Genomic DNA, 12,482 nt, shown 5'->3' with positions numbered 1-12,482 from the left:
ATCAGACCTTCCTCGTTTGGGACATCTCTGATCTCGAATAAACCTGCTGTCTCTTCCTCCGAGCTTCCCTCAGGTCAGATACCTAAGCAGAAGGTTCCGGCGGTGGTCCTCAAGCTTTCCAAGACTTCTAAGTCAAAGCACATCTCCACTGCCACTTTGGAGCCTATAGCCGTAGCAAGTGGTCCGGTTTCAGACGCGGATCCATCTTTGCCGGCTTTCCTCCAGACCATGTTAGAGCAACAGTTTGTCCAGTTACTAACCAAATTTGGGCCGACACTGTCTTTTCTAATCCAGCCTGGGAAATCAGCAGTCTCCCGCGAGGTCGAGCCTCTGCCTCGAGCTGAACCATCACACTCTATGCAAGGAGCAGAGTCTTTGCAAGTGTCTAGTCTGGCATCTGTGCAAGGAGTAGATTCTTTGCGAATGCCTCGATAGGAATCCTCCACTCCATACAAGGAGCAGAGTCTTTGGAAGTGCTTCGAGATTCCTCCATCAAACCTCCTGAGTTTCGATCTACTGCTTTTAGCCCTATCCATTCACCTGTAGCGTTGCCTACTTCCATCTCTAGGACAAAGTCTCCTCGATCCTCGAGACCTGCTTCTACACACCACTCTCGTCGTTGATTGAGGCCTTCATCGAGGCATCCATCCAGACATAGGTCTTCTTCCAAAGAGCAACCTTCTTTGTCTAAGCCTCATTCCAGATCTTCCAGCTCTTCCAGACCACAAACTCCTCGATCGAGGTTTCCGCGTCCAGACCTCGAGGACTCAGCTGCTTCCGTTGCCTCGTCAAAGTCTCGTATTCCTTTGATGGTCATTTCTCCAGAGAGGCTTCACCTGCGACCCAAGCCGCCTTGGGGTCATCGAGTCCCTCTCGAGGCAAGACCTTGGCGGATCAGCTGTCTTTCTCTTCTTTTCTTCGACAGATGGCTGATGATCTAGAACTTCAACTCTAAGGAGTATCTCGAGGTCATGCATCTCCCTCAACCTCCTGCAGAGTCACTTAAGCTTCCTCTTCACAAGCTTTCGTCTCAGACTTTCACACGCTACCTGGAGACTCCTTATACCATTCCTGCTGTTCCAGGCAAATTGGACTCCAGGTATAGAACTCTGCATTGTAAAGGATTTGAGAATTTGCATTTGTCTCACCAATCCCTTCTTGTGGAGTATTAATATAAGAACATAAGAACTGCCATCTCCGGATCAGACCCATGGTCCATCGAGTCCGGCGATCCGCACACGCGGAGGCCCAGTCAGGTATACACCTGATGTAGTTTTACCACCCATATCCCTCTATGCCTCTCATAAGGAGATGTGCATCTAATTTGCCTTTGAATCCTAGCACAGTGGATTCCTTAATAACCTCCTGTGGTAGAGCATTCCAGGCGTTCACCACTCGCTGCGTAAAGCAGAACCTCCTGACATTTGTCCTGGACTTGTCCCCCCTTAGCTTTAAACCATGTCCTCTTGTCCGTGTCACGTTGGACAGTGTAAATAATTTATTTTTCTGCTCTATTTTATCGATGTCTTTCAGTATTTTGAACGTCTCTATCATGTCCCCTCGCAGCCTCCTCTTCTCAAGGGAGAACAGTCCTAGTTTCTTGAGTCGTTCCTCATATTCCAAGTTCTCCATACCTCTTATTAGCTTCGTTGCTCGTCTCTGCACCCTCTCCAGCAGTTTTATATCCCTCTTTAGTTTGGGAGACCAATGTTGGACACAGTATTCCAAGTGTGGTCTGACCATTGCTCTATAAAGCGGCATTATGACTTTCTCCGATCTGCTCATGATTCCTTTCTTTATCATTCCTAACATTCTGTTCGCTTTCTTTGCCGCTGCCGCGCATTGTGCCGACGGCTTCAGGGTCCTATCTATCAGTACACCCAGGTCCCTTTCTTGTTCGCTCTTACCCAGAGTTGCTCCTGACATTCTATACTCGTGTTCCTTATTCTTACTGCCTAAATGCATTACTTTGCATTTCTCCACGTTGAACTTCATCTGCCATTGCTCTGCCCATTTCTCTAACTGATACAAGTCGCTCTGGAGTTCTTCGCTATCTTTCTGTGTTCTGATTGTCCGGCATAGCTTTGTGTCGTCTGCAAACTTAATGATCTCACTGGATATTCCGTCTTCTAGGTCATTGATATAAATGTTAAATAGGATCGGCCCAAGTACCGAGCCCTGGGGCACACCACTAGTCACTTTCTCCCAGTCTGAGAACTTCCCATTTATGCCCACTCTCTGCTTCCTGTTTTCCAGCCATTTGCCTATCCACCTGTGTATATGTCCCTCTATTCCATGGCATTGTAGTTTCCTGAGAAGTCTTTCATGCGGAACTTTGTCGAATGCCTTCTGGAAGTCCAAATATATTATGTCCACCGGCATTCCACTATCAATTTGCTTGTTCACGGTCTCAAAAAATTGAAGCAAATTCGTTAAACATGATTTCCCTTTCCTGAACCCATGTTGACTGGGTTTCAGCAAATCGTGTATATCTAAGTGCCGGACTATGCTATCCTTGATCAGTGCTTCAACCATCTTTCCAGGGACAGACGTAAGGCTCACAGGTCTGTAGTTGCCCGGTTCTCCTCTTGATCCCTTTTTGAAAATTGGCGTGACGTTCGCTATCTTCCAGTCATCTGGTATCTGTCCAGTTCTGATTGTCAGATTGGCGAGTTTTTGCAATAACTCTCCGATTTCAACCTTCAATTCCTTTAAGACTCTCGGGTGAATTCCATCCGGTCCAGGGGATTTGTCACTTTTAAGTTTGTCGATCTGGTAGTATATCTGGTCCAAATCTACTTCAACTGTGGTGAGGCTGTCTTCTATTACTCCACTAAACACTTTCACAGCTTCTGGTATTTTTGCGGTATCCTCTTCCGTAAAGACGGACGCAAAGAAGGAATTTAGTTTGTCCGCAATTTGTTTATCTTCCTTAATGTACCCTTTTCTTCCCTGATCGTCCAGGGGTCCCACCGCCTCTTTTGCGGGTTTTTTCCCTTTCACGTATCTAAAGAAGGGCTTTTCAGTTTTTGGCCTCTTGCGCTATTTTTTCTTCATAGTCCTTTTTGGCATCCCTCACCGCCCTGTGACATTTCTTCTGATCGTCTTTATGTTTGTTCCATGCTTCGGTTGTTTTCATGTGTTTCCATTTTTTGAAAGAGTCCTTCTTTTCTTGTTTGGTTTTCCTCACCTGTCTGGTAAGCCATGCTGGTTCTCCCTTACCCTTTGTTCTCCTTTCTTTGGAGATCCTCGGAATGTATAGGTTTTGTGCTTCTGTGATAGTAGTTTTCAGTAGGGACCATGCCTGCTCTACTGTTTCAAGTTTATCCACCTTTTTTTTGAGTCGTTGTTTCACCATGGCTCTCATGCAATCGTATTTGCCCTTTTTAAAGTTAAAGGTTTTGGTTAAGGTTTTGGCACTTTTTCTATTCCCGATGTCAAGCTTAAAGATGATCACATTGTGATCGCTCGTCCCCAGCGGTGCCGTAACTTCTACTTCTTTTGTCGGTCCCGTGAGGCCATTTAGCACCAAGTCCAGGGTGGCGTTGCCTCTTGTCGGCTCTTTTACCATTTGTTCCAGGAAGCAATCCCCTAGCGCCTCCAGGAACTTGGCCTCCTTGCCGCAGTTGGAGGTTCCTAGTTTCCAGTCTATCCTCGGGAAATTGAAGATTTACTATACAGTTATTACATTAAACATCATTTTCTGCCCTTCTTATCTTAATTATAAACCAATAATACATATGATATGATTTCAATATTATCATGAAATAATTTAACTCCTCCACACATTTCCCACCCCCCACCCATCCACCCCCCCTGGATGTGCAAGAAATCTAATGAAAAAAAGAAAGAAAGAAACATATCCCTAATTTTAATGCAATAAAATTAGTCAATGGACTCTATACATCATTAAAGGTCTTATTAGTCCCCAAACGTTCCGCCATCATCCTTTCATACTTGTATGTGGTACACACGGTTACCCACCAAAAAGTAAAATTAATCCTATCATGGTTTTTCCAATTATGAATAATCAGTTGAACCCCTATTCCTGTCAAAATCAGAAAAAGGCGACTTTTATACTTATCTAAAGTAGGTTTAACATGAAGTAGCGTACAACATATTATCACCTCATATGACAAGGGGATAGAAGATTCAAGAATGAGATTAATTTGTCCCCAAATTGACTTACAGAAACCAAGTATCAATGGACAAAAATATAACAGATGATCCAAAGTCCCTATATTAATATGACAATGCCAGCATCTATTAGATTTAGAATTATCTATTTTTTGTAAACGAACTGGGGTCCAGAAAATCCTATGCAATAAAAATAACCATGTTTGTCTCATAGATGCTGACGCTGTACATTTCAATCTCCAAGTCAAATTCGTGGCCAACAAGATACAGAAATATACTGTTTTATCTCGATGCTCCAAATATCTCTAAGACTACTTTTTGGCTTTTTATTTAAAAATTCAGAAATCAATTTATACCACTGGGCGGCCTGATGCCTTAATTGATCTGTCTGGTAGTGAAGGAACTGCAAGCTGTACTAGGGTTTTAAATTTTTCCATTCAGGGAACCCATGCTGAATAGCCTGCTTCAACTGCAACCATCTATATTGTTGAGACTTTAAAATACCAAATGATTGTTGCAGCTGTGAAAAATCAAGCAGTTTTCCATTAGACATAACATCATCTAATGTCTGAATACCTGCCTGCATCCAATTCTTCCAGGCATCTCAGCACCGCCTATTTGAATCTTGGAGTTTAATCATAAGAACTGCAAAGTAGAATTCATAATCGGAACCTCTGTTAGTTTGTCAATAAATTTAATTGTTTTCCATGTATCCAATAAAATTATGTTGTCCTTAACATATCTAAGTAGTCTGATACTTAGTACATGAGATAGTCGCATAGGAGACATAATTTTCCATTCAAGATATAGCCAATCCAGCTGATGTTTCATGAGCTCAGGAGGATCCAATACATACCTTGACGCATTATATAGGCTTGATGATACCTATAAAAATTGGGAAAATTTACCCCACCCTCCGCAATTGGTTTTTGTAAAGATACTAAAGCAATTCTTGCATTTTTCCCCAGCCAAATAAATTTTGTCAAAATACTATTTAGCTTTTTGTAAAAGGACCCTTGAAAATAAACTGGCAACGTGCCCATTTGGTAACAAACCACAGGCAAAATCATCATTTTGACCGTTTGAACTCTCCCCCACCAAGACAAATGTAGAGGGTTCCATTGCTCACACATTTCCGTGACCTTTGACAATAAGGATTTTTCATTTACTTTCATCGTTTCTTCCAATGTTCTTTTTATCCAAATACCTAAATATTTTATACCATCTTCCTTCCATATAAAAGGAAACACATCAAATAATCCTTTTACACAATGTACATTTAATGGAAGAACCTCTGATTTACTCCAGTTTATTTTGTAACCAGAGAATTTTCCAAATCTATCTATCAAATCCAGTAAATGTGGAATAGTTGACTCAGGATTCCTCAAATGAATCAAAATATTATCTGCATATGCAGAGACTTTATATTCCCAGCCTGTGAAAGGAATACCTCGTATCTCCTATGCTTGTTGAATAGCCAAAAGTAAAGGTTCCAGAACAGTATCAAATAGCAAAGGACATAGCGGACACCCTTGTCTAACTCCCCTCTCCAGACAAAACCACTCTGAAAAAGTATTATTTATATACAATCTGGCAGAAGGGGAACTATACAAAGTTTGAATCATTTGTATAAATCCAGACCCAATACCAAACCAATCCATTGCCTGATACATAAAAGGCCATTCTACTCAATCAAAGGTCTTCTCCGCATCCAAGGATACAGAGAAAGCCGGATCATCCATTTATTTTGTCAAGTTTAACATATGAAAGGCGTAACATAGATGGCTTTTCAAGGGGCAGCAGAAATCATTTTGCACACGGATGTAAGGTAGCTAAGTAGGCTAAGAAAAAATGTAGGATCCATTTCCCCTCGCAGTTCTTACTGGATCTTCGTGTCTCTTTTTTGTTTTTGCTTAATTTGCTTAACAGCTGATCACATCTAAGTAATTGACAGAAGGTTCATTAAAAATGGGTGTGTGGGGGGGGGAAATCCTCCAACTTTATTAGGTTAAAATTTAATTTGAAACTTAATTTTCATGGTGGTAGATCACTGGCACTTTTGGCCGGAAAAAGTAGATCATGACCTGTTCAAAGTTGAACATACCTTTTTTTACAGTATTCCATCATGATATGGTGGTACTCCCCACTCATCCAAAATTCTTACCCAAATTTGTTACAGAATTTCATCTTAATCAATCAGTTGAACTTGCAGTGTTTTTTTCCAAGCCTCATTCTCATCCTGGAGAAACTGTTCTTCATACTCTAGACTGCAAGTGTGCTTTGGCCTACTATTTCCAAAGGACTAAATCACATAGATCTTCTCCTCAACTTTTTGTCTCCTTTGATCCAAACAAGTTGGGGCATCCAGTTTCCAATACGACGATTCCAACTGGTTCCTGGCTGCTTGCATCTCGTTTTGTTATGCTCAGACTGGGTTGTATCTGAAGGGTAAAGTCACAACCCACAAAGTTTGAATTGTGGCAGCTTCTGTAGCTTTCCTTAGATCTACTCCTGTTGAGGAAATTTGCAAAGGTTCCACTTGATCCTCGGTTCATACATCTCACATTAGTGTCTGGATTCTTTTTCCAGATGGGATGTCCATTTTGGCCAAACATATTATAAAATTTAATCTCTTAAAGGCCAACACTCCCACCATCCCATTCTGGTTAGGTTGGAGGTCACCCATATGTGAGAATATTTTGCCTTCTTGTCCTGGGATAAAGCATAATTACTTACCATAATAGGTGTTATCCAGGGACAGCAGGCAGATATTCTCACAACCCACCCACCTCCCCTGGTGGACTTCTTAGCAGTCTATCTTAACTTGAGGAGATGCACGCCTTATGTCGTGCGGGAAGGCACTCGCGCATGCGCGATGCAGTCAGTCGCAAACTTTCTAAAGTTCTTCAAGCAAGATTGCTTGTACAGCTGTACACATCGGGGCTCCGTGGATGACGTGATCCATATGTGAGAATATATGCCTGTTGTCCCTGGATAACACCTCTAACTGTGCTTTCTTGTGAGTGGAACATAGAGTAGGTATCTACAGAGTATTTCAGATAAATCATTTATTTTGTTCTGCCCTGTATGGGTTGTACCTATGGCTAAGAGAATTCAGACCAGACACTAATTTTTCTCTCTTTTTTTTTTTTTTTTTTTTTGAGTGCTCACAGGATCATCAGTAGTACGAGTTTGTTCAGCAATTAAACATTAGATACCTACTAATATATTAAATCTTTTTATGTTGTAGAGGAAGGTCTCCATGGAATTGTGAGTTGCACAGCATGTGGTCAGCAAGTGAACCATTTTCAGAAAGATTCCATCTATAGACATCCTGCTCTACAAGTCCTTATTTGTAAGGTGTGAAATAATTTTTCATTAATACTTGTCATGTTCAGCTGTCATTGCTTTTGCTGAACTGGTTAGAATAACAGCTTAGTCTGCATTAGAGCAATAGTCATTTTCTGCATAGGTGTCGACCTGGCACAACAGAGAATAAACAACTTTGAGCTCGCTAATCAAAGTAGGCAAACAGAGTTAAGCCCTTCCAAAATAAACTGTTTATATGTTTTAAGTGCATTCAGCAAAGATTTACTTTTAAATATTCTATCAAACTTGTCATTCACAGACATGTTACAAATATTATATGAGTGATGATATTAATCGTGATGCAGATGGAATGGATGAACAGTGCAGGTAAGCAAGTACGCTAGACTCTGAAATATTTGTCTTTGTTAAGTTCTGAAACTCCAGGAAAAGGGCAGCTGTATTGTCTCAGTATAGGAGGAATCATGTGAAGAACAAATGAGCATAAATATTTAATTTTACTTGTGATCTAAAAAATGTGTTAGAGGAAAATGTAAAGGTAAAATTGTTATTGGGAGCTCAGTTTTATTCTTAATGGGTTGTAATAACTAAGTGCTTTTTGTAAGGATGGAGATAGCTCAGGACAGTGGCTCCTAAACCTGGTCCTGGAGGCACCCAGGCCAGTCAGATTTTCAGGGTATCTACAATGAATATTCATGAGAGAGATTTGTATGCAGTGAAGGCAGTGCATGCAAATCTCTCATGAATATTCATTGTGGATATCCTGGAAACCTGACTGGCTGGGATACCTTCAGGACCATGTTTGGGAAACACGTGCTTAGAATATTTCCTATCCAAGCCAGTTTAGTAGTAAGTGTGTTAGAGATGATATCTGTTTTACCCACTGTTGTTGTTTGTGGGGAAGGGAGGAATATGAAGAGGTTGATTAAGCCTGAGGGATCATAAGTCCATGTTCTTCAGAGCGAATTATATTGCAATATCTTTTTCAGTGTTAGAGTGTGGGGGAGAGTTTATTTTTAGGGAGATATGGTATGATTGTGGGGAAGGTATGGATAGAAGGGGGGATGAGTTTGAAAATTGTAAAAAATTGGAACTTTAGATTCTTATTTTGTGTCACTGTATTTATCTTTTATTTGTTCAATAACTTTGTTTAAACATAAAAAATATAAGATTGTAGGGAATTATTTAAGTTAATAGAGATTTAGGGGAATAGAAACCATTTTGAATCATCACTATTGTTGATTTTACAATGCTTCTATCACTCCTTAGTGAAGTGGAAGATGAAACATTGAGTACTTTCTTAGAATGCTTTTAGGTGGATCTAGAACTGAAAACATAATCATTGTGAAATATTGTTTTAAATTTATAAATGTTTATTTTAAAATTGACTGGATTATTTAAGCTGATTTGTGTTAAAAAATTTTTTAGCAAGTTTTACAGCTCCTTTCGTTGTGAATTTCAGGTGGTGTGCTGAAGGGGGGAACTTAATTTGCTGTGACTACTGCCATAATGCCTTCTGCAAAAAATGCATCCTGAGAAACTTGGGTCGGAAGGAACTGTCTACTATAATGGATGAAAACAACAAGTGGTATTGCTACATTTGTCACCCAGAGCCTTTATTGGACTTGGTTACTGCATGTGACAGTGTTTTTGAGAACTTGGAGCAATTGTTGCAACAAAATAAAAAGAAGATAAAAGAAACTGAAAAGAGCAAAATATATGATCACATGCAGAAACTTTCTCAAAAGAAAAGTTCTAATTGTAATGGACAAGACAAAAGTTTAGATAACTCATATTCTGGTGCTATAACATATACATATAAAGCACTCATGGTGCCAAAGGACTTGCTGAAAAAAGCAAAAAAAATTATTGAGACAACAACAAACTTGAATGCTAGCTTTATAAATTTTTTGAAGCAAGAGACTGTAAATTCAGACATAAACTCCATGGTAAAATTGAGACAGCTTAAGGCTTTCAGATCTGTATTGGGTGATCTCAGAAAGGCTCATCTTGCATTAGAAGAAGGTCTCAATGTGGAGATTCAAAATTTAGATATTAAAAGCAAAGTGAAAAATACCAAAGAGATGTCTGCTGTGAATGATAAGCAAGAAAGAAAGAAAAAAATTGAGAAGGAAGAACAAAATGTAGCTGAAAATGTAAAGAAATATATTCATTCTGATGAAGACCTAGAGGGTGAGATCAATGCCAGCAATGATAGAGAACAGGCGGAGGAGACTAATGCTGATCAAGATGAGACAGAAGACTTTGGGATCAATGACAATAATGTTGAAAATGGAATGGCAAATAATGGTAAAAATAATTCTGATGCTGAAAAGAACAAAGCTGATGGAAAGAAAATTTATGAGAGAGAAGAGAATATGTGTAACAAGGGTCAGAAAAAAAGCAGTGAAAAGATCAAAACAGTTGATAGAAAAGAGAATAAAGATCCTGAGATGGAGAAGAAAAATGTTAGTAAACAGAAACACAAAGAAAGGAAAGTTGAAGAGAAAAAAGAACAATGCTCATCTAAAGCAAAAGATATTAATCATATGTCTGAGTTGGAAGAGGTTGCAGACAATCAAACAGTTGATCAAACTGATGGCTCTGAGGAAGAAATGGAAAGTGATGGGCCAGTTCAAAAATCTATAGCAAGCAGAGAGCCAAAATATGAACCCAAGTCTTCAGAAGGTCTAGACATGGACATCTTGTCTGTCCCATCCTCTGTTCCTGAAGATATTTTTGAAAGTCTGGACTCGGCTGTGGGTGGGAATGCATCCGATTCCTTGAAGAAAGGGAATACAATGCTACAGCAGGAAATGACACTAAAGTCACCAGCAGCATCTATAAAAAACATTTTGGTGCTTTCAAAGGGCAGCAGAGAATCCAAGTTAAAGACAACTAAATTAAGAAAAGAGTTGTTTGTAAAACTGACTCCTGTTTCACTTTCCAGTTCTCCTGTAAAAGTTGGCCGAACAGAAGAGGGAGAAGATGAAGGCCACTATGAAATGCATAAGGAGAGTGGAAATGATTCTATCAAACCTGAGGATAACTATGACTGCATTCCTAAAAATGATTCTCCATTGCAAGTAGAGGAGTTTGAACTTAGAAGATCCCCTCGTGTTAAAACAACCCCCAAAAGACGTCAAACAGATACAAATCCCTTGACATCAAATACAGATGTGGAAAGCAATGATACAGACAGTGACACATCCAAACAGAAATCAAAAGCACAATCAAAAGAGCAAAAGGAAAAGCAAAATTCTTCAGAAAGTATTGGTGAAAGTACCCAATTTAAATCGGAATCCAAAAAAGTAAGAATTGCAGAAAAAAATGAGAGAGGTTTATCTGATTCAGATGATATGCCAGAGATCCTAAAGGAAGCTGTTATGATGAGTCACAGTTCATCAGACCTTGATAGCAATAATGAGTTACTTGAAAGTGTTAAGTCTCCATGTGATTTAAGGAGTAAAACACAAAAGAGTAAAAAAGGAAAACGAAAAAGAAAAGGCTCAAGTTCAGATTCTGAACATAATTGTACAAAAGGCAAGTCAACTAGAAATTCTACTGTGACAAAGAAGAAACGGCAGAACATTTCAGACTACACAAATTATGACTCCGAGCTGGAAAAAGAAATTAAAAGTTTAAGCAAAATTGAAGCAGCAAAAAAACCCAAGAAGAAACTGCCTAAGAATGTAAAAGATGAAGAAAGTGCAAACTCTTCTCAAGAAGATTATAAAAAGCACGTAAAAGCAAAGCTTGAGAAGAAAGTTAAAAATGAATCTGTAAAGGATAAAAAATGTTTCAAGAAAGGGCAGAACGTATCCTCTTCCTCCTCCTCCGATGGAGAGGAGGATGATCAAGCAGAGGAAGAGAATTCATCAGGAGGAAGCAGTGATGAACAGAAGATTAAACCAGTGACAGAAAATGTCATGCTTTCTTCACCCGTTGGATTTTGTCAGTCTTCAGGTGTGCAAAAGCTGTTAATATTAGAATCCTAGATCACTAAAGGAAATAGGAACTGAGTAACTAACAGTTAATGGTATACTGGAGCTGAAATGTGCAAGAATCTATATTCTACTTGCTCTATATTATTTTTTAATGAGGTTTCTGTGCATGGCACTGAAATTTGGAGAAAACCCTTAAGGCTTGATTCAGGTAGTAATAAACTGTGTATACTTTACATGGTAAAACAGGCCAAGTAACTGCATCTGATTTGGACCTTTTGGTTCTGAAAATAATTTTGTGCAATTGAATGCTATGCCTGTTGGCCTTTTCTGAATTAGAGCCTTAAAGATTTTTTTTTCATAAGCATACTTATATACAGTGGAGAATGTAAATAGTTATACGTACTGTAGTTCCAATGAGACAACCACAGTGTGTGATTTTAATTATACCCTGTTCTACAAAATCTTATTATGAGAGCAGTTTGTAATATGAAAATGTGCCTTCTAAAGGTTTTACAAAGATGCTGGGGAAAGTAGAGCCATCCTCTGTCAGTACCAGTGATGACATTGTGAACATTGCAAGAAATGCAGAGCAGAGTTCTTTGAAAACTGTCACTAAACTAAACCTTAAGTTTGTATACTGTATCATCTCCATAAAGATAGAGCTTGGCACAGTTTACAGGTAAATTCAATAAATGAGGGAAGGACATAATAAGAAATTAGAGGTTATGAAGAGGATAGCTAGCTTTACATTTTAAATAGATAGCTTTACTTTTCTTATGGGGGAGAATTACTCATTCTGTATGTAGCATGATCGTTTCCAATATAGGAAAGAATTGGAACAAAGGCTGGGGTAGGCCAGCAATAGTAAGCAGAAGGGGATTATATTTTAAAATCATAAATACACAAGAATTTCCATACTTGGAGAGACGCCCAGTATCCTGCTTCCAACGGTTGTGAATTCAGGTCACAAGTACCTGACAGGATCCCAGAAGAGTAAAATGGTTTTCTGCTACATCCACTCAGGAGTTCATATGTATGGCAATCAATCCGTTCCCATGAACTACAAAAGTG

The 12,482-nt window shown here is 39.3% G+C and overlaps 1 protein-coding gene across 7 annotated transcripts in view; it reads left to right on the top strand.

Annotated features, from left to right (window-relative positions):
• The window catches only part of ATRX (ATRX chromatin remodeler), a 643,287-nt gene that overhangs the window by 99,212 nt on the left and 531,593 nt on the right, over positions 1-12,482 (top strand). For all 7 annotated transcript variants that reach the window (XM_033946347.1, XM_033946348.1, XM_033946345.1 and 4 more), the window contains 3 exons: positions 7,388-7,497; positions 7,766-7,833; positions 8,927-11,430. In XM_033946347.1, coding sequence (XP_033802238.1) covers positions 7,388-7,497; positions 7,766-7,833; positions 8,927-11,430 — 2,682 coding nt within the window. The remainder of the gene's footprint in view (positions 1-7,387; positions 7,498-7,765; positions 7,834-8,926; positions 11,431-12,482) is intronic.

The sequence above is a fragment of the Geotrypetes seraphini genome, chromosome 5 (genome assembly GCF_902459505.1).
Source record: "Geotrypetes seraphini chromosome 5, aGeoSer1.1, whole genome shotgun sequence".
Lineage (NCBI taxonomy): Eukaryota > Metazoa > Chordata > Amphibia > Gymnophiona > Dermophiidae > Geotrypetes > Geotrypetes seraphini.
This window is presented reverse-complemented; position numbering and strand designations above follow the sequence as displayed.